This window comes from Dermacentor andersoni, chromosome 4, assembly GCF_023375885.2.
Source record: "Dermacentor andersoni chromosome 4, qqDerAnde1_hic_scaffold, whole genome shotgun sequence".
In the NCBI taxonomy this organism is placed as follows: Eukaryota; Metazoa; Arthropoda; class Arachnida; order Ixodida; family Ixodidae; genus Dermacentor; species Dermacentor andersoni.
Window position 1 is genome coordinate 84,747,669 of NC_092817.1, and position 22,227 is coordinate 84,769,895.

The 22,227-nt window shown below is 49.7% G+C and overlaps 1 protein-coding gene across 9 annotated transcripts in view; it reads left to right on the forward strand.

Annotated features, from left to right (window-relative positions):
• Positions 1-433: 433 nt before the first annotated feature.
• Positions 434-22,227, forward strand: part of LOC126536427 (E3 ubiquitin-protein ligase TRIM33-like) — a 157,625-nt gene continuing 135,831 nt past the window's right edge. For 3 of the 9 annotated variants that reach the window (XM_055074000.1, XM_055074002.1, XM_055074003.2), the window contains exon 1: positions 438-920. In XM_055074000.1, the coding sequence (XP_054929975.1) occupies positions 740-920 (181 nt within the window). In that variant the 5' untranslated portion in view covers positions 438-739. Of the gene's footprint in view, positions 921-22,227 lie in introns of all 9 variants that reach the window. The other 6 variants (XM_055074004.2, XM_055074005.2, XM_055073997.2 and 3 more) reach the window with 5 other exon arrangements.

Genomic DNA, 22,227 nt, shown 5'->3' on the forward strand with positions numbered 1-22,227 from the left:
CAGACAGTGAATATATTACTAATGCTATCTGAAACAACTAAAAATGAACTTATATTTACTGTAAGCGCCATTCTTATATTTCTCTGACTGCATTTTCTCATTTATTTTGTCGGTTTGTTTCGTGTAAAACGAAAGCAAATCATCTTTGATGAATTGTTTTTCGCCACTACTAACGTCAAGCGAGCGCTGTTGCATAAACGAAAGGACAGCTCATACGTCATCAAGGACAACGTTTGTTTACAATCCTAGCGGATAAATCCGAAGGCGACGCGCGGTTTTCTGAACCATATCAGTTGGAAGAGAACACACTAGCAGCGCCCGTGGGAGGGAAAAAAAAAAGAAAGGAAAGCCTAGAGCGCTGGTTGTAGGTGTTCTGTGACAGAAGCGACTGGGGGAAAAATAAATTTTTCAACACACTGCATTATGTGATTGGCTGGGGGGTCATCAGCACATCAAGGTTGGACCAATCAGAGGCTGCCTGATGCGAAGTGAACTTCCTGATAGGTCGCCGTGCAGGGCACTCGCTTCACTTTTTGCCTTTCAGAAAATCTAGATGGCGCAGCGTTTCCAGCTCTCGTTGTGGCGGTAGGCTTGGTGCTCTGCCGCTTCTGCCTGCTCTGGTGGCTGTGCGAAGTGAATGTGTTCGGTAATGTTTCTCACGACGTGACTGTGACGTTCTTAGTGAATTGTTTTCGTTAGTACGTGTGCTCCAATTTGGACTGTGGGAACCGATGCCGAGATGGAGACGCACGACGGCGCACAAACCACCACTGAGCAGGTGACGGGCGGCCCCTCCGAAGACGCCGGACTAGACACCAAGTGTGTATTCTGTAAGCAGGACGTTTCGGAAACGAGTGAGCCACAACTACTGCCATGCCTCCACACCGCCTGCAAGCTATGCATCCCTACAGATCCCACCGGTGAGCAGGCCATTTCCACGCGTTTTATTCGTCCCCGTAAACGCGGTAATTCTGCTTGTTCGAGATGACCGTGTGAAGAAATTTACCGCTACAAATTGAAGTGACTGCAACGGAACGTCGCCGCGTGAGATGTTGCCGGCGCGACCACAACACGCTTCAGCCGACAAAAACTTATTTCAGGCTGATATGTTTGCCGGCATTCTCGATTTCACGTTTTTGTTCAGCAGACGAACTGTCACTTATGCCGCTAATTTACCCGTTACCGTGCGCCCGCTGCCGTTGCATTGCCGGCAACCTTAGTGACAGTTGTCGGCGCGCCGCAGTTCGCGATGTGCATCGGTATTTTGGCGCCTAGCTGCGTTTATATGTTGTGGGAAATTCAAAAACGTAATGATCGAGCGCCGCCGCACGACGTAAACGTGGGACCCGCGTGGGATCGTTCGAAGGAGCACGAGAAAAAGACGGGTTCAGATCGGCGCCGTAATTTCGGTGTTATTGAAGGTGGCACGTGCGCCGATTGTCGGCAATGCGCGGCGCGCTCAAACGCTTGTCATATTGCGACCGTCTGTATTTCGTGCTCAGCCGGCGAATGTTTCGCGGTTGGCTCTTCGTCGTCTTTGGGATAGTACAGTGTGGCGGTAATCAACCACTTTCTCTATTTTCACAAATAGTTGTGTCGTATACTAGGTGCAATTATTCTTATTTCATGGCCTGCCAAGTTTCTACAACGCTGTGTTAAAGTGGGCATGCGCTAATGTTAAAACGGACGTCTATATTATTTAGCCACGGGAAGGATCATCGCAGGCTTGCAATCTGTCAAAGTAGACAGTGCTAATGACGACGGATTATCCAGTTGGTAACTTTCTTGTCTCGCAAAATTGTGACGGTGATAGGTTCCCGACACGTACTGCTTCACTTGGCCTGTAAAGGTGGACGTCGCAACTTATTAAACTAATTAAAAAGTCGGTCTGCCTCCAGTTTTCGTTATGGATAGAGGCGTGGCATCATACTAATGCTACGCTCATACCTACCGCTCATGCCAGGTAGGCTCATACCTAAACGCGTACGTAAACGTCAAACGCAAGCGGCTTTGAACGCGCGCTCAAGGTAGCGCCAGCGACACAACACATGCGCAGAACCTGAGTAGTGCTTGCGTTATCATGTATGCCGTGCTTATGGCGTACTCTAAAATTGGTTTCGCTATTTTTAAAAATCCGTGCGCTTGCGCAGTGTCGCTGAAGTCTTGCACACTACACCACTTGCCTCCGCTGTTTCAAAAAAACGCTCGATTAGGGAAATCACGTCCGTTGGCCGTATACTGTCCGCGCATGCGCAGAATATCTCACGGGACTGACCTTGATTTTGTGTCCCCCCCCCCCCTTATTTTTTTGCTGATCAGCAATTGGCCAACTTTGTCACGACGAACGTTTTAATAGATGCGTGCCCTTTCCTTGCATTAATCTAAATTAGCCTGTGCACTGCCCCTCGTGTAGTAGGAAACACTTGTGGTAACAAGGACCAACCGAAACATTCTGCAGGTGAGATCTGTTTGGAATATCTTGGTAATATCGCGTGAACAAACATTCGCTGTTGGACAAAAGGACCGCAAATCCGTAAACTGACCTCGCAAGTTGAGGGAGAAAAATAAAATAAAAAATGACAGCCGAGATCGGACGGGCGGAGAGTGGCATGCGTTTTTCCCACTATCGTCTTGCAACGCCTCCTCGCGGTCCCCGGCCTTTGGCAGCCCCCTTGGGGGATTGCCTTCCTGTTACTGTCGACTTCCCAGAACTTCTTTCCTGTCCTCATCCCCACCTGCCTTTTATTGGTCCCCCTTTTTTTTCTTGGAAACGTTTAGCCCTCAACCCTCCTCTCACTCGTCCTTGGAATTCGTTTGTTGGGTCTAGGTACATTTCGTGCTCGTTCAATCCAGGTTTCGTCCCGCCCTGTGTTTGTCAAACCTGTATAGTTTGCTCCGGATAAGGGAGGGATGTTTCTTGGTGTTTAAAGGGGTTTCGTGGTAGCGTTTCCTTTCTCATTTTTGAGGGGACGCATTTAAAGAATCGGGCCACTTTTAAATGTGTTCCACACCTTTAGAGGGGTTTTGGGATTCCGAGGCTCCAAGGGTCCTCCTGGATGGACGCCCGATAGATGTCCCTACGAGGACGGTGTCCACAATGTTCCAACGCTCTACCAGCCAGATTTGCTGTTGCCATGGGCTGACGCTTGAGGAGGAAATTTAACTTGTTTGTTTTACATATCTACAAGGCAAGTACCAGAAGAAAAGAGCAGTCAGAAAATGAGTGCTGAATCTCTTGGAACTTCCTCGCAATCCTCAACAGACTTCTCGCGGGTACTCCTAATATACAGGGTGTTTCATCGAACACTTTCAAAAATGCATTGCTGTTCCAGTTAATTTGTTAACAAAACGTAGTTTCATGCACTGAGGCACACAAGTAACTGGAACGCTAATGCATTTCTCCTCGAAGTTCGGGAATTTATGTCTCGAAACTGGTGTCATCTTAACAATTTGTTCCAAGTGAATCCGCCTTGCGAACTCCACGGCTAGAATTTGTAAATTGCAATATGGGTCATAAGACAATTGGCTTAAAGTTAATTAGTGAATTCTTCTTAATTAGTCGATTCTGCATTTCAATTTCTTGTGCAAGTAGTGTCCGCCGCTTCGAGTAGACCGGCTTATAAACTAAAATTGAGCTATCTGCCACAGGCAACCTTTAAAAAATTTTGAGCATTCGCTGAAATACCCTGTATATAGTGGTTTAAGAGGAAAGGGCTGAGTTGGCGCTAATGTTCTGCAGCCCTTATGGGAGCATCGCTCAGCACCATATATTATTAGGCCTTCGTGTACTCAGTTCCTTGGGTGAGGGAAACGCGCACTTACATCACCGACCAATCGACTCCAGGAGGCGGGGGAGAGAGAGAAGTGGTTCGATGTGAAAAGGAAAAGTTGGCACTATCTCCTGCAGCTCTTGGAGCACGGCTCAGCGCGAAGAGGAGAGACAGCGGGAATAGGGTGCCTCGATGTCCTCCTCGCCCGACCCTCCGTGCAGGGTGGAGACAACCGCCGCCATTCCCATGCCCGCTCCGATGGACGGCATCGAAGCGAAGCAAATGTTCACGTTTCAATACGCGAGCTGTGCATGACAATGGATGGTTTGGCGGCGAGAGCTCAGTCAAATGTCTCCACCCTGTACGGAGCGGCGGGCGAGGAGGACATTGAGGCACCCGTCAAATGTCTCCACCCTGTACGAAGCGGCGGGCGAGGAGGCCATTGAGGCACCCGAACCGAGAACATCGCTCCTCCTCACCCCACCACCCTTTTCCCGAAAATGCTGTGTACCAGGATCTGTCTGCCCAGGCCCAGCCCCTTCCACCCCAAAAAAATGAAGAAAAAATCTGTCACTAATCGACCGACACGCCCATTGACCAAAGGCTCCATTCTGCACCTCACAAAGCCCTTTCGTCCATGGCATTCCTCCTTACTCGTCTTCACCTAGAGAGGACTCGCCATCTTGAGAATGGCGCTAGAGAACGATAGAAACATCGAGTTCACAGGCTGTTGATTCTCGGGATCTTGGCTGAAAAACTTGCACACGACACAGCCTCCTGGATGATCCATCGTGCGCAGTGCGACGGTCGTTGGGCCAACGTTAATTGCTATCTCGCACAAAAGCCCCGGAAAATTTGGGTGCGGCGGCGGTTATTTTCTAAAATGAAGCTTGGGCAGCAGGCGCAGGCCTTACCTAAAAAGACATATGCTCAGGATGTCAGGGAAGAGGACAACGAAACTTCTGTGGTAAGACACCCGTGGACGTGCTGGAGTATTGGCAAGGCATTCCTGCGCTAAAGGGTGAGGGTGTTGCACAAATTTTAGGAAGCTTCTTCGTGTACACTGTTTTCTATGGGGACGATGCAGGAAAGGTGGCAAAGTGAAGGGCCTTCCTGACCTCCCCTGTCCCAAAGAACACATGCTGTCGTATTCAGTCCTTTGGGCACTGGGAAGGAGGAGTCTGGCTTCACCTTCTTTGACAGTTGTCCATGTGCCGCCAGCTTTCGCCGACTACATAGGGGACTGCTTGAAATAAAGGCGGATGAAGATATTATCCCTGAACACATGATCCACCCTGCATTAGTTACCATCCTCGTCCCTTATGCTGGCGACATGACAATGAGGTGGCGCTAGTAGTATTTATTCGGCTCGGGAAAGTCGGACAGCTATGGAGAGGCGTTACGCCCATGCTGAGGGGGACCACAGTGCCTTCAAATGGAGAAGGGCGGAAAGGAATAACACCAAGAAGGAAAGTGCCGATGTAGAAATGGGGGAGCAGTTATGCCTCTTGGCTCCAGAAATGGCAGGCAGATACTGCAAGTGCTTTGAAGGAATGCCAATGGTGGCGGATTCCGGTAATCAGCGCCTGCAGTCCACTACTGCGATTTCGGGTGTGTCGACCCAAGGTGATGAGAGGGACCAGACCGTAGGAATGGTGTTAGCAGTTGCTGCTTGGCGGCGCAGGTGCAGCGAGTTGGGAGTGGAGCAAAGGTGTGCATCTCGCGCTCTAGGTGCGTCTGTTGCGTCCGAGTTGGCGCCAGACACAATTGTACGAAGCTTGACGTAGAACGGACTCTAGTCTTGTGGACAAATTTTTATATTGAGCTGCAATATGTTAGAACCGGCTAGACTAGTGCTGAGAAAATTCAGAACGTCAGCAGCGGCTGCTCTTGAGGCACTGGCGTCCAAGGCCAACAGTCTTCGTGATTTCTACAGTAGGTACGGGTTGATAGATCCCCTGGTAATTTGTGAATGTCCAACTGTCCATTACCAGTCGCTGATTTAGCGAATACCGCGCAGCAGTTGCGCAGATTTCCACCGTTCTTATCTGAGTCTCGACACGTTTGCCACAAATGTTGCAAAAAGCACGCTCTGCCCGTTTCGTAGCTAGCTCTTTTCGAACAGGTGCTCATGTCCGCTCGCAGACGTCAATATTTGATTATGGGGGCAGCACCCAGGGAGGGATTGTTGTCACAATGATGTACGACAGACTGCGCGAGAGCCAGTGTATGGTGATGGAGGGAAAGTATTAACCGGGCACGCCTTGGGCTTGCGCGAAGGCCGCCCTTTGGCTTCGGCACGTAAGCACTTGTGCAGCTGATTCCGACGGCTACGGCTGCGCTAGGACAGACAGCCTAATGGGCGGGTGACGCGTACTTGGCTGGACCTTGTGTTAGGCTGCCTCAATACCACGTCTTTTCGTTCAGGATGGGGACACCGGCGCCATCTTGGGTCATACGCGGAAGGTTGTGTCAGGGCTCGCGTTTGGATTGTCGCCTTTTGTGCAAAGAGCAGTGTTTCAATTTTATTACTCCTGAATGTTAGTACGTAAGTGTGCATTAAAACATGCATTCCTGTACCCATGAAGGACTACGTAATGGCAAAAGCTTCTTTTAAAATATTATGTGGGTTCCACGCACTGTGGGAATCGATGTAAGCGAAGGTTTCTGTGCTGGTTGCTTTTATTGACTATAATTAGCGATGATGTTAATGGCGAAAACTTAATTTCTTCAACGTTTAGTCCAACATGCGAATGTTGAGTTGATGTTAAACGTTACCTCGCGTGCACCACTGCTGTTTGTCTGCGTAGTAAACACACAGGGCGACGTGTTCGCTTGAGGCGTTGTTGTGAGCCATATTTCATAACCTCTGAGAGGGTTGAGCAAATTTGTTGCTTCACATGGTGTTTGTGTGGTGTTCATTTTTCAGAAATAAGAAACGCACCGCGCCTTGAACTTATATTTAACCCGATTGCCCGCAACCGCTGTCGTGTGTGTAGCAGTAGCGTTTTCTTGCCTTCTTTTGTCACCTCCCCCCCCCCCCCCCCCACTTCCTGTATGTGAACTGCGAGCGAAGAGTGGCAAAGTTGTTACTCGTTTCGCGCCTGCGTCGGTTCTACCCATTCTGTGCCTCCTCTCCCCCCTCCTCTCTACCATTCTATCAAGCATCCCTCTGGACTTGCCCGTTAGTAGAAATGCAAGTGCCGCAATTTCTGCAGTGCTTTTGCGGGAGGTCATGGATAATTACATCTGTCAAGAGGCTAATGTGGCGACACCCAGGGAGCTCCAGAGGGTATTGTGTACATTCGACAAGGCGCAAAGTTCCAAAGGAGTCTCTCGCGTTGCCTTTCTTCGCTGCCGTGCTCCTGTCATGTGTACACGCTCTGAACTACCCCCCCTACGCGGTGTGCCAGACCAGACAGCAGCAGTAGTAGCAGTGAAAAAGTCGCAGGAAGAGGCAAAGAGAGCTTCGCTTTATTATCTTGACCAAACGTTACTACCTGCATTTCGATGGGGGCGAAATGCAAAAGCGCTTGTGTACCGTCGGGTATGGTCAGGAGCGTAGCCAGAAGGGGACACACCGGACACGTGCCCGCTCCCCTCGCCTCCCCCCATACCGAAGTTTGCGTACCAGAATGCCTCCTGCCCAATCCCCTTCCCTCACTTCTCTGCCCTACCTCCCTGGTCAAGTGCGCGTCCCCCCCCCTCCTTCTCTCAAAGAAAATTTCTGGTTACTCCACCGGATATGGTAGTCACTGACCACGACTGCGGAAGTCCGCTATGCTGGCACCTTTGGCTTTGGTTGCTTGCATGTCTTCTGGTGAGACGAGCCGGATTTGGACGAGTTGTGTTGGTTTTGTCATCTTGCATTGTCAGCTTGCATTGGCAGCTTGCATTGGCAAAGCGGGAGTCGGGCATCGGCCCTAAAGCAAATAACATGATACAATGCTGCAGAAGAATAACTGCATCCAGCAAGTGTTCGTTTCCTGAAGTCAAGTCGGCAATTTGTCAAACACGTGTGACATCATACCCTACACCATTTACCACGAGTTCCTAATTCTGCTGTTCAGCGCACGTATGTACAGTTTTCCCAGTTTTGCGCACTCGTGGCTTCTTTAAAGCATTAAGCTAAAGTTGCTTCATCTGACGACCTGAGAGCTCGCTGCACGGCGGCTATTTGATGGGGCAGTTCACTTTATTGCAGCACATCATGCGTTTGACTGTTTCAAGGCAGCTTATAGCTACTACTGTAGCAGCATAGGTGGGGACGAAGTTTTCTGTATGGTAACTCATGCATTTCAGATTTCCTACTCGTCGGTAATACGGTGTCTTGTACATGCACTGTCAGCGTCGCGGCGGTTAACCTCCTCATCGACAACACGGGGGTGCCACAGTGTCGTTGGAACGGAGGCGGCAGTTGACGGCAAATTGCATGTGGACTTCTTTATTTGTGACTTACCCTAAACTTGTCCTTCTCATCGGTAAGCCAACATGTTGGAAGGGAAGGGTGATGATTTATTGGCATCTGCTTTGAAACGGGTCAGTGACACGGGAGTGCAACAAAGTGGAGAGTAATCCCATCCTCACCGCCTAGAGAGATACACCTCCCCAATCCGTGGAACTAAAAAGAATAAGAAAAAAAAACTGGGCTCAGTCCGCCAGCACAAGTTCTTACCCTTTGACCGCAGTTGATTCTGTTGTACCTAACAGCTGGGTGGAAGGGTCGGTTGAGCACAATGGGTGCGAGATCTCCATTCTTTGAAAGACTCGGCAGGTTCTTTCCTGTTCGGCTGACAGGAACCGTAGCTTTCGCTGCGCTTTCCGGAGTTTGGTGAGACAGGACATGCGACGCAGGAACATTCCATCTATGACGCATGAGTGTAGAGCCACGCCTGGCGACGCCTTCCAAACTATCTGCCGAGGCAGATTCTTTCCTGCACCTTGACTTGGATGCACGTTCCTGACGATCCTTAGGGCCGACTTGCTCTCAACCCGTAGAGCATTACGCGCGCTCTGAAAACTGCATATGTCGCACACGGGTACCCGAATTTCCGTTTGCACTGATCGTGCGGACCCAGTTTAACCTTGTACACTGTCCTGGCGGAAACAAAAGTTGCACTACGGTACACGCTCCCGAACCTTCTCCCAAGGACCCTATGAAACGTCGCTTCTGGGAAGATTAAACCCGGGTCGAAACCATGCGCCCGTGACGCATTACCACGCAGACACAGCGGTCGCGCCAGCGCACGCATTGATGTTGCTTCCGAAAACGGCATTCGAGGAGACAAACCACTGCAGTGTGTTGATGCAGCCTCCGTCAGTCAACACGTATTTCGTCTTTCATCATTTTGTTGTGTGAAAAACATACGTGCAGCTGCTGCTTGCGTTCTCTTCCAGTTACGCCATCTGCACGCCGACAGATATGTCGTTCCATTCATTCGCGATCACGTCTGACATTTGCAATCCTTCGGCCGTTTCGCAGTTCGAATGGTGCGTGGTGCTCCTCATCTCTGATGATTATATTGTGACGTGCATTAAGCCATTGACTCTAATGGGCCTGCGTTCTGCGCCCTGTTCATTGGGGGAAAAAAATGGTAAGAAGTGCAGTTTACTAGAGATAAAGAAAAAAAAATGCTGAGCCATTCCACTCGGTGAAGGTAGATGACTAGATGACCAACAAAGCTGTTTAGCGCACGTCACAGAGGTGACGCAGAACTTTGAACAAAGGTGCGAACATATTTATTGTGACCTGTGGTCATCGTGACGATATAGGTACGCACGCACATTCGCCTATGGCCTTTGTTATTAAATGTGTCCGTCACGTAATATAATGAATTGCTCATACCCTGTAAACGCGGCCTCCCCAGTACGACGACAGAAGTGAAATTTAATGCTGGAATGATGAGCGGCAACGGAGCCAGCTGTGGAAGACGACGACGAATGCCCCTCGCTGGCGCCGAGGGGCGCCAGCGAGTATCTGTGGGTGAAGACGACTATACACGGTCGCGCCTTTGCTGATGATGATAGTTCGGGTCCCAAGTTTGACAAGGGTAGTTCAAGGGCGCGTTACAGGTCCCCGGACCCACAGGGGTATGTGCCATTGAGCTTGGACCCTTTCTGCGCTATCACCAGAATTGGCCCACATGATGATAGTCTCTGCACACAGACGCCACGAAACCACGGACCTGAGCCACATACAGATTCGGTGTAAAACCTATGATCTTACCCTTGTGTCTGGGACCTCTTTAGGTGGGTAGTTAGGGCACGTTACAGGTCCCCGAGCCCACATGGCTATGTGCCATTGAACTTGGACCCTTCTTGCACTAGCACCAAGATTGACCCAATGATGATAGCTTTTGCACACAGACTCCACGAAACCCTGGATCTTAGACCTGTACAGCTTCGCTGTAAAAACCCTCGGAAAGTAAGTCGTTGGGCATGCTGGTGAATAAGGAAAGCCGAGCGCTCGAGCCGTCGCCTTCTCGTATTGAAAAAAACTCCCACAGTCGTCGATCAATTCACAGCCTCGGTGATAGCTACGCACATTCTCGGGCTTCCTAATTATCCTTACGTATACTCAGCAAGCCTGCCATAGCCTCATGATGACCTTGTGACTAGTCTGCATGAACGTTGATACAACGGCCCTTGTGCACGATCCTCCCTCTCTTTTTTTTTTTTTTTAACACACGGAAGGGAAGCTTTCTGGCCTGTTCGGTAAACATGCAGGGCTATATCATTTAGCCTTGTTCCTGCATCGTGGGCTGTTGCGGGGAAATAGTGGGGCTTTGTTCTCACACTCGCACAGCTGATCATCTTAATGTGCCTCGTTTCTTTTCCTGACGAGCGCGACTGTCAGCGCAGCGATGGAAAGTCGGTGGTTGAACGACCTTCACAGCCGATGCAGAGGGCACGTGCTTTCCCGCAATCGCGTTGCGGGGTGCGTTTGTCACCAAAATCTAACTGAACGCACGACCTGTCGCGCGATAGCTTTGGGGGGGGGAGGGGGGGGGGCGTCTCAAGGTTTAGATACAGTCGGTGGAGCGCCCGGGAAGGACAGCGCTTCTCTGCTCTCAGCCCCTGTGTTGTGGCTGCGGGAGACGGCGCCGGCTAGAAGAGGATGACAGTCGCCTTTCACGCCGGCGCTCGCGCCGCTGCAGACGGGACACACGACGAATCGGCTGTGTGCAGGCACCTGTAATACTGCTACAGATGTGCTGATTAACTGCTCTGTTTTTCTGCGAGATTACGCAAAGAAACAGCAAACGCTGCCTAAGTATACCCACTGAAACAGCCCTTCAGCGCATCATTCCCGTAATAAAGCGTGCAGCTTTCCTAGAAGCGTTCGGCTATACGCTTACATTGATAACTATTGTCGATGGCTTCTGGACAAATTTCTTTTCGTGTGTGTCTGTGACAACCTTTGAATTCTCTACCGCGTTCAACCACGTCATTGCACCTTGTCTACCATCGAGAACAGACCTGCCGTGGAATAGACATCGATACTGAAAGAAGTTTGCTTCTGCCCTGACGTCACTGAATGCGAGAGCATAACTGACTAGCTCATCTGTCGAATTTTTTTAAATTGGACAGCGGTGTACTTGCCACCGCATTCTTATGTTGCTACCGACTGTATGTGCGTTTGTGCGGGTTGCTTACTGTCTGTGCGGTATGAAGTTGATGGTAGGCCGGCTGCCGTGCGTCCTTTCCGTTATTTCTTTTTTTCCCCACAATAAGCGAACGTGGCTCTCGATTCCAGAGTCGTTTGCTTCTTTCCCGGTCAAGCCTTATCACTGGCCACCGGCATATCGCGAAGCGCTTCTGCTCACGTCCTGATAATACTCCACCACCGTCCAAAGGCCACTGGCCACGACGCCTTGGTTAAACATCCGTGACGTCCTTGGGGTGCATTGGCAAGCATTGTCTCTGCTTTCTGCTTCATCATTGCGCACAGTACCCTCCGCAGATGGTTCGGTCGATGGATGACAGGTGCCTACAAAGATTTTTTTTTTTTCAGATTGAACGCCAGAACGTCAGATATATTTGCTACCGCAAAGTTTCTGGCGACTCTGTATTATTTGCGAAGCTGAGGTGCCAGAGAGCGCTTCTTAATCTAAGCGCTGCTCGTGCGATGGGGATTGCTGCTCTTGTCTGGCGTAAAGTTTTCTTTCTTTCTGCTAATTTACAGAGTTCCAGTAATATTTATACTGTAGTGAACGAGGGGAGCCGAAGGGCTGTGTGCTTTTTTATAGTTACAACTATAAAATCATACGGCTAAAGCCAGCTGACAACTAGTTCCTGCTGAAGCGCCCGGTTAACTTTTTGCAGCGTAGCTAGATGAGCTCACGGCTCCCTCCACTGTAAACGGTGTCATTTCACTTGCTGAATTCGGCATTCGGTGTATACCTGAGTAAAGCGAGCCCCGAAGGCCGGCGTTATCTTATCTGCCTCACTACTGGCCCTTATGCGCTTGAAGTCTGGCAGACGTGCGTGAGCAAAGAGCTCTTTCCCGTGCCGGCGACGGAATTATCGCCAGCGGCGGGGTCCCTCAGATAGCATCAAGCCTGTTGCGAAGACGCAGCCCCAACCTGACATTTCGACACCGCTAGTTGTGTCCTCTGTATAGTGCTACCACCTTCTGTTCGTTTTTGTCAGGCGGTCTCCTCCCATGAGCTCCAGGGAGTGCTCACCGCTGTAACTCGCATCCAGAACGAATATCAGCTTCGTAGTTCAGTTTTTCAAGGTTCCGCACCATGCGAGACTGCCTGACAGCGTTCAGCCACATTGAATAATTGCTCATTAATGCCAGGCAACTATACCTACCAGGACGGTGTCCCGAATCTTCAAACGCTCTACCCGCCAGGGTACTAGTTGCGTGCCGAAGGAATGCTCACGTTCTAGGAGGACATTTAAATTGAGTTTATTTTACGCATTTACAAGGCATTGAATACAAGAAGAGAAAACAGAGCGACACCAGGTAGCGAGTGCTCTGTCAACACACTTCTCGCAGCTCTCCTGTCGTCAGTTCTCTTGGCAAGGGAAACGCGCACTAACCGATCAACCAACACACTTGCCCGGTCACAAAACGCTCAGCTCTTTTGCACCTCACGAAGGAAAGGGCCCTTAACTGCGTCATGTCGCGGAATTTCTATGCAGTTCGCTCTTTCGTGCGTGACGTCAGCCTCGCTGTCATGTTAACATCCAGCAATGCTTTTTGTCCGTAGCACTGATGAATCTGGTGAGAAGTGGATTTAGAGCGGATGGAAGCATCAACCGGTCAGCAGTCGAGATAAGAAGTTACAAGCTTAGTGTTATGATCGGTATCGGCCTGAAATCCACTCGTCGCAAGTGCGGGCAACGTTCCAGCTCGCCTGCCGTGGTCTCAATTGCCCCTCTCCGAGAGAACGTCATCACCCTATGGCCTCTGCCACGTCCTGAGCTGACCCGGGCAACAAAGCATGCCACGAAGGGAGGAGGCCATCCACATATCCACATCACAAGTCGACAAGAGGACACGGGACGGCGCCGATCACGCAGTCATTGGTGGTATCACTAGGGTGCACCAACAGCCCCTTGCTAGGATGACTCCGAAAAATACAAGAAACCACGAGGGGTAAACGACTTTTTTTCTGTTTGAACCTCTCACTTTCCTTTCCACCGATTGTCTCGCCTCACGCGGGAGGTTATTTAAGGCCGTCCTACCCGCCGTGGTTGCTCAGTGGCTATGGTGTTAGGCTGCTGAGCACGAGGTCGCGGGATCGAATTCCGGCCATGGCGGCCACATTTCGATGGAGGCGAAATGCGAAAACACCCGTGTACTTAGATTTAGGTGCACCCAGGTGGTCGAAATTTCCGGAGTCCTCCACTACGGCGTGCCTCATAATCAGAAAGTTGTTTTGGCACGTTAAACCCTATAATTTAAATTTTTTAAAATTTAAGGCCGTCCTGGCACCCGTGTTAAGCAGAACCGCTCGGTACTCTGATCGAGTCACTAACCATGTACCAATGATGTAAATACATTTTCTACTCGTTTTCATTATGATGAAAACGTTCGTCGTCGTCTCCTGTGGTGGTGAAGCCCACCTAACCCTTTGCAAATTGTATCAGTAGGCAGCGGTACAAGGTAGATAAAAAAACTTATGAAGAAGATAACAAAAATAAAGAAGGCGTATACGAAAATGCTAGAATGGAAAACATGTATAGCATACCCGATTAACCCAAGCAGGCTAAGTAGCTATTTGTCACTGCACCGTATCACACGGAATGTCAATAAATCATCATTATCAGAACGGTAGAGGTAGACGAAATAAACACGCTTTTGATTTTCAGGCAATTGGCGGAAAGGCACGCGCACTTTGGTGGACGTGAGCACGGTAACACACACCCACCTTATGTGAACACGCGCACGTCCTCCTCGATCCATTGTGCTCATCGTGATGGTTGTCAGGCCAACAGTAACTGCTGTTCCACACAAAAGCCCCGGAATTTGTGCGGCTGATATTTCCTCGAACGAAGCACGGGCAGCAGGCGTGTCGCTGGCCGTATATAGGGTGTGCCAGCTGACGTTAACCAAGCTGTTCCAAGAAAACTTAAAAAAACGGAAAGGTGCAAGGTACGATTTTAAAACCTCACGGTGCTCGATTGTCAGATCAGCCATGGCTGTTTTACACATCAGCTACCAATGAATTTTTCACGAGCAGTGACTGAGAGGTAGAACTAGACCGATTTGACTAATAGCGCTTCGAACAACACGCCATTGCTCTGCCTCGAAACGCGAGTGCTCTGAACGAAACTAAACCGAGAAACCTTGCTGGGCAGGCGCGTGCAAAGTTGAGCCAAGGTGTTTGCGCTGCTGCACAGCAGACACACTTTTTTTCTTTTTGACTTCTGGCGAACACGTTTGCTTCGTGTGGTGAGGACTTCGACGTCAAGAAAAAGTTTCGGCCGATAATGAGCCTTCATAGAATTTCTGACCGGAACCGAGTTTTCTGGGAAGAGAGATTAATTACGGCTGAGTAAGGGAAGCAATTCGTCATAGCGAAGCTAGGCGCCGGGCAGTCGATTCTGTTCTGGCACACCGGTACAGCCTGAGTGCAGTCGTTTGAAGGGCATGCGCGGGGGATGAATTCATTAGTCCGGTTAACGCGCGCCCTACTTTCCCTGGCACGTCGTACTTGAGTACTCTGCCAGGATCATCGCAGATAAGGTCTACACGGTTTTCTCGCCCACGCAGGCTTGCTCTTGATGTTGCTTATGAAGCTTTGGGGTTACCAGAACAGTCTGGCACCATTCATGTATCTCCACATTTCGAGGTATTGCTTTTCACCTGCCCCGAATGTATTAAGTACAGTGACCCAGGAAATGAAGGCCCGGAAACAAGCAGATATACCCACAAGGGCATTATTCGTTGCTTCTCAAATCCATTTTTTTAGAATTATTTGGTCACCTGACAGCTGTCGTGGCATATTCCCTACTTTTGGTCACTTTATGAAGAGCGAAGAGTGTAGCGCGACCAGATGCAAGGTGCAAGGGAGGGGCCGTAGTGAAGTTATCTTGTGATTAAAGCCTAGCGGCATGTTGTTCAGGTATGTGTATGCATTGCTTGACGTCGGGCCAACATTGTGCCAAGCAGAAATCTCGTTGTTTCAGTTTGATAGTGGCTGGGACTTAAGTGTCTACAAATCGAGACCCCAGGCGCCTGGCGCATTATTCTCATCTAATGTATAGTATTTCGGATATCGCCGGCTCTAGCCCCTCGTAAGGTGTCTCGCACCATTGTCAAGGAATCTCACTATAGAGGCGCTATCAGTTTAGTCGTTCTTCTTTTTTAAAGCCTTAGCATTCTCAGGGTACTTCACGCACTTTTATCTATCTATCTATCTATCTATCTATCTATCTATCTATCTATCTATCTATCTATCTATCTATCTATCTATCTATCTATCTATCTATCTGTCTGTCTGTCTGTCTGTCTGTCTGTCTGTCTGTCTGTCTGTCTGTCTGTCTGTCTATCTATCTATCTAATCTTACCGCTTTCCCGCCTATATGGTTCAATGGGTGGTGCGTGGTCGAATCGTTAACGCATCGGGCTGCAGTGCTGAGATAACAGGGTTCCAAACCAACCATCGAACCAACTTGGATCACTGAGCATATGCCGATGCGTATGTGTACGTGCCGCTCTTCAACGAACCTGTCACACCGAAGCGGGTCACTGTAGATGTGGGACTGGGTAGGCACCGCTGTACGAAGAGACCTTGACGCCGATTTGTGCCGGCACGTGCCATTCGGTCTGTGCTGGTCTTAAATGAACCTCTACCATGACGAAAAAGATCCTTTAAATTTATCTGATGCTCAGCGGCATCGAAATCACGTCACAAGGGTTCCTAAAGGACAGCAGCCCGACGCTTCAGCGGGCTACGCCACAAGTGCACTGGGTATTTGCCGCTTTCCGTTGAACGTCTTTCACGCCAACACTTGAGCGAATCGCACCATGAATGCACTGCGTATGTGCCGCTCTTCAATGAACCTCTTGCCAACTTGGTTTGCAGAGTATGCGCCACTGAGTGTGCGGCAAGCGAGGAAAGAACCCTCGGCATCTCATCACGGAGGCCACGCGCGGACTTCTCGACAGTGCCACTAGATGGCGCAGCGTGTGCAGGAAGACGCTCGAGAGAGGAGCCCGGTTTCCGCATGGCCCATTTCTCAGCATTCGCACGTGATGGCGCGCCATGCGTTTAGGAGACCATGCGCTAGCTTCGCAGCGGTGGCGGCGCTAGATGGCGCCAGCGTTCTTAGCGAAGCGTGCAAGAGGAATTCAGCTCAGCACACGCTTAGTACATATCTCGTTTCCACGGTGGCCATAGGTTGTGTCTTTACACTGATTCAGTGCTGACACATTACCGTCGACATTCGTCGTGAAATAGGTTCTGGCGCAATTTCTTTCCTAGTGTAAAACTTTAATTACCTTTTCTTTACAGTCATTTTGCTGCGTTCATATCCATGACCACTCACCATCGAGTCATCAAATTGCGCTAAGCGATCGCGCCCAGCTGGGAACCGATTTTTCTTTAGTGCCGTTTTCACTGTTTGAACAGATGAGCCTTTGTGTTGCACTCGCCACTAGATGCCATTCATTTACCAATGCCATGAGAGTCGGTCACCGTCATCTTCTGGGTGTCTGGTTGTTTGGTTCACGAACTCTCTCGTCTCGCTGTTACCCGACAGGATGCAGTTGTGTGCTGGTATCCCGGAAAGCGCCTTGAGTCGTGGGCCGCCCTTCGTCTCGGGGCACGCGCCTCTTGGAAGCATCCGGTTTGATTTCTTTTTTTTTTTCTCTCTGTGCCTCACAGGCGTGTCAACAGAGATCTGACGTCGCCTCCGATGTTACCCCAGGCCTTTCACCGACCGCTCCCATGTCGAATGGTTTTTATGCGAATGAGGAAATGTAACTTATACCTTTTTTCTCATTCGGGGGATTTTCTCCAAGGTAATAATAATAAAAACATGAACAAAAAAAAACAAGCATCAAATAAACGCATGCTGCCCTTAGGCCAGGGGGTACTGCAGCAACGAGTTCTGAACTTCGCTCATCTGTTTTATTATGCAAGAGTTGTAGTCCCCTGGAACATTAGGGCTAAATTTGGCCTCCCTGAACACATTGTGCCTAATACTCCGAGTACCTGGGCACAGCCACAGGTGACGAGTGCCCGCCGTATACGCGGGATTCAGGCACATAGGACATGTACCAGGGTTCTCCGTTGTAGATCTTCAGGCCCAAATCACCGCAAGAGTTAGGAAAATGACAGCCTGATGTTTACGAACACGAACCTCCTTTACCCTGGAAAGGTTGCGGGGAAAGAAACAGACGCACGGTTGTGTAAGCGGACGTGTGTTCCGTCGGAGAATGGACTTTGAGCATGGAGGAGGGCGGCTCGGAGTCACAGGGTACTGAAGGCCTGGCGGGGTCTCAGATAATTGTGTGCGAGCGATTTCGTCGGCCACTTGTACGGGCTCCGGTCATGTCCCTGAATCGAGGGCTCTGCTACGCTCAAGTGTAACTATTCGCTTTCCGGCGGCCATTCACATGACCAGATGAAGCTGGTGCGGTACAAGAGGGATATTTTTAGGCTGGCATATCGAAGTCAGATTCTTTTTCTACTGGATTTCATTATGTAAAAATCACTCAAGTGACTGCTTTGCGTCCGAGTCCACTATAATTTTATTACCGTGCGATGTGCGTACGCGGCAGGACATGCTTGTCTCCTAGAGGCATGTTTTTTTTTTCCTTCTCTGCGTCATGCTACGACCTACCTGACCTGGATGAGGTGGATTTTAGTGCACGGGGAAGGAGGTTCGCGTCATGACAACGGAGAACAAAAAATATACATATATATTTACAGGTTATCTACATGAGTGAACAGTGTCCAGAATGTATACGATGGGGCCGCTTATAATACCTTCGAGGACCCTGAGAAGTCCCCAGTTCTTTAGCTGCAGAACTCAGGTTCTCCACTTTGTAAGCCGTGTTCATTGTTTAGCTCTTTGCTCGATGGGTCCTTTCCGCCTTGTGGTGACAAAATAAGTCATCGTCTTCTCTCTAATGGCCAAGCAGGTCACTTGTGGTGACTGGTGACGTCAGTGGGACATCGTGTCACCACATTGCATTTCAAGAGGTCATCCACTCGTCAATGGCTCGAAGCTCTTTTTTCGGGGCGGCCCGAAGCACATAAAACCCCCACAGAGGTGCGACCTTTGACGTCAGCGGGTCCTGACGTCACGCCCAAATACACACACAGCATGAGTCACACACCAAACTTGTATTAGTCGTAGGAGCGAGTCGTAACACCCGGTATGCGGAGTCGCCTCCACCAGTGAGACCAGAAACACGTCTCATGATAAGGTCAATCAGTCCTCGGTCAGGAAATAGTAAAGCAAATCTGCAGCGTTTGCTGGCCCAACCGTGTTGTATGTTAGGCCGATCGTAACAGCCAGCAATACACATCCTTCGCGGGGAAAACTTCCAAGTCTTACGAAACCATTTAACCCGGTGCTGCCGTCGACTGCGTTTCCGTTCCCTTGGCAAGCTTTCACATTTCCCCTCCTTTACAACGCGGATGAGTAAGTGTAGATCCGGAGCTGGGAGGTAGTGGGTTCCAGTCGTCAGAGGAATTTCGAACCCACTGCCGGTGCAACCACAGTCAAAGTGGCGTATAACCTACGTCCGTGCGAGAGGACAAAGGAGCCGCACAATGAACCAAATCTGCTCATTCGATCGCTGGAGCGCGTTCTACATGCTTCCACTTGTTTGGTGGGACGCCAGGAGGCCGGAGCTAACCCTTTGCTGTGAACCTGCAAATTCGGGTGCCAGACATGACAAGGCCATATGCTGACTGGAATGGGGATCCACTCGTGAGTTCGTTTGTTGTGATTTAACGGATCGCCCGTCGAGCTGTCAGCACAAGAGGGTACAGGCACCTGCTAGGCGAGTCTACATGGGTAGCCGTGGTATCGCCATGATAGCGCATCGCGCGCGTTGTGCGAAAGATGCCGCCTGGGAAAAGATGTTTCTTTCGTGCACTTTCATTTCCACTTTATTTTTTAAAATTATGTCTACGTTTTAACTAGAAAGAACAGTTCATTTTCACCGTCATTTCTCTGGCTTCATTGTCTGTTGGCTTCGTGTGGCTGTAACGAACAAAACTGAACCCCCCCCCCCTCCCCCAGTTTCCTTATTTCTTCTCTCTCGAATTCGGCTCGGGCTCCTATGTATGCAGGGTGGTTATCGGCTCGACAACTATGGCTAGTATATTTCTTAAATTGCCCTGTGCATGGGAGTAAAGTTTGTTCTTTTTCTTTGAAGTTGATCAGATCTCTTCACGGTGATAATCGGCGTTTAGGAAGCGGGAGGCAGCTTAGAGGTGACAAAACTTGGAGATATATTGCAGCGAAAATATTTACGCAGTCAAGTTCAGAGTTTGCAGAAGAACACCGATGAAAAACACAAGTAAACAGCGCCTTACCTTTCTACTTTTTCCCGAGTTAGAGCGTAGGATAAGTCCCTGCATAAGACCAACCGAGTCTCACTGTTAGACCACCAAGTGGTTACGGCTCAGGCTAGCGTTTCGTCGCACGGAGTCTCACTGATCTATCAGTGATTACAGCCTAGACTGAAATTAATGGGTTGAAGACAGTCTTTAAATACACTTCAGTAAACAATAAAAAAGTGGAGCTGGCAACTGCTGGCGTGCTTCAATATTCCCCTAACCAATGAGGTTACGACTGGATTTAACCCACCTATTCGTTTGTGCTTAATCGCGTTAGCAGAGTTGTTAGATTTTTGGCAAGCGTTTGGCACGCTTTCGCATCATGACTCTCTCTTCCCACGCTCTTAGCGATTTCTCGCTGCATGGGTGCCTCTAATTTATGTCGTCCCGCTCCTGCGTAATTTGTCCGCACTCCCGCTTTCATAAAATACCAGAAGTGACGCGCGCACCGGCAGTTGACAAGCACTCCGTCAAAGGAGCGTTTTTGTCGAATCCAATGCTGTCACTACGCTGGCCTCTCTGAGCTTTTGACGACTGTGCTGTGCTTCAGTTGGGGAATTCTTCACATCGTCTCCACGCAGGTCATAGACCGCGTAAAAGGCGCTTGTCATAGTGGGTCATTTGTCGTGGGCATTTAGACACGACAAAAGGGCGTGCGACGTCATCGCCCCCCCTCCCCCCCACCACCACCTTTGGGGATGGTGTTGACGCTGCTACATTCATGGGCAGGGATTAGTAGTTACCCCTGCATTCGAGCGCTTCACGCACGATCAATTACCGTGCAGAGAGAGAGCCGAGAAATTGCTTGTATACTTAATGCGTCACGCCGCTTATTCTTCACGTCTGAGGGTTGAGCAGCTTAACAATGGGGGGCATCAACCGTGTCGCCGCACGCTTCCGATTGGTGCCAGGAAGCCGAAGACAACGAATGCTAGGCGAGCTTCAAGCTTATCGCTCCGGCACCGAAAACATTTCGGACATGGTAGTGGGTTCCAATCCTCAGAGGCATTTCGAACCCACTGCCGGTGCAACCACAGTGGAAGCGGTGCGTAGCCAAAGTCTGAGCGTGCGCATTTGTGCCGCTGTGCCTCCTCCCGAAACCCGCGTCATGGAATAAACGCACGCTGCGGATGGGCCAGGCAGGCAGGCAGGCAGGCTGAGGCTTGCATGCCTCCAGCGAACAATGCTCTGTCGCCAGCGTGGCGGCGAGATCGCTGCGAGAGCCCACATGAACGACAGCGTGTGCGTGCGGCGGCAGCGGACAATGGCATCCCTCTCCCGGTGCGAGAGCATGGACCGCAGCGAGAGGAATTCAATAAGCGTGCAAAAGCAGATCTGCCGAGAGAAGGGCGGAAAGTCCACCGCAGTTCTCCGTGCACTCGTGGATATGAGATATTTGTTGAAAGGAAGCCTCAACAGGACAGCCGTGTTTTAGGAATTTGGAAAGCGTTATTATTATGGAAGGGCATGTCTAAGCAAAGCTATTTTAAGTACGCTCCTCTGCTGTCTACAGCCTACATTCCTTTGTCATCAGCCTGAACGCAGAGCGCGCGGAAGGAAATCAACAGGACGCGCGCACACTTTTGTGTTCCTCGCTTTTTTATTCGCGCATGATCCCCGCCACGAATGTTCACCGGCTAGCTAGTCCAGACGGAAACACGAGAACAGCGCATCACACAAAATAATTAAGCGACTAAGAAATGCCAAAAACGGAAGTAAGCTTTGAAAAGGCATTTGAAAGCAGGCCGCATTATTTGGAATCCCGATGAATTTTGGGTGTATTACGATGAAAAAAAATGCAATTAGTGAAGCGAGATTTTCATGGAGAAAGAAAATAAAACCGGGCAGCTGGTGGAACAACACAACCAAGGACGGCTGTCAAAGGGCGGCGCCCAGCGCCTAGAGGACGCAGCAGAAAGGATCGATCCGTCGCATAAACGAATAAACAGAAAATTACCTATCGGTTAAAGAAATTCAAAATATAGATTTTGTATAATGTGAAAAAAAGAAAAACAAACGCAAATAATCGATGACTCAGGAATATGCAAGCAAAACAAGAAAATGGTGAGACGACGTGTGTGACCGAGTACAATCGTGATTGAAATAATGCAGTGCAGAATATTCACCATGTAGGTGGAAACAACCTGGAGGTTCAAGACGAGACTGAATTCCAAGAAATATGTTAAAAGCGCTGACATTTCCCATCTATAAAGAGAGCGAGGAAAAGAAATAAATGAGAAAATAAGTAGGGATGATGAATGGTAAAAGCAGAAAGTAAAAATAGATTCAACCTGCTCTTCAGCAGGGCTGGATAATACCCATGATACCAATTAGGATAATGAACTAGTATATCACCTACTAATGAAGCGTAGTTAAAATCGCTGAAATGGGATACAGGATAAGAAATGTCGCTGTTT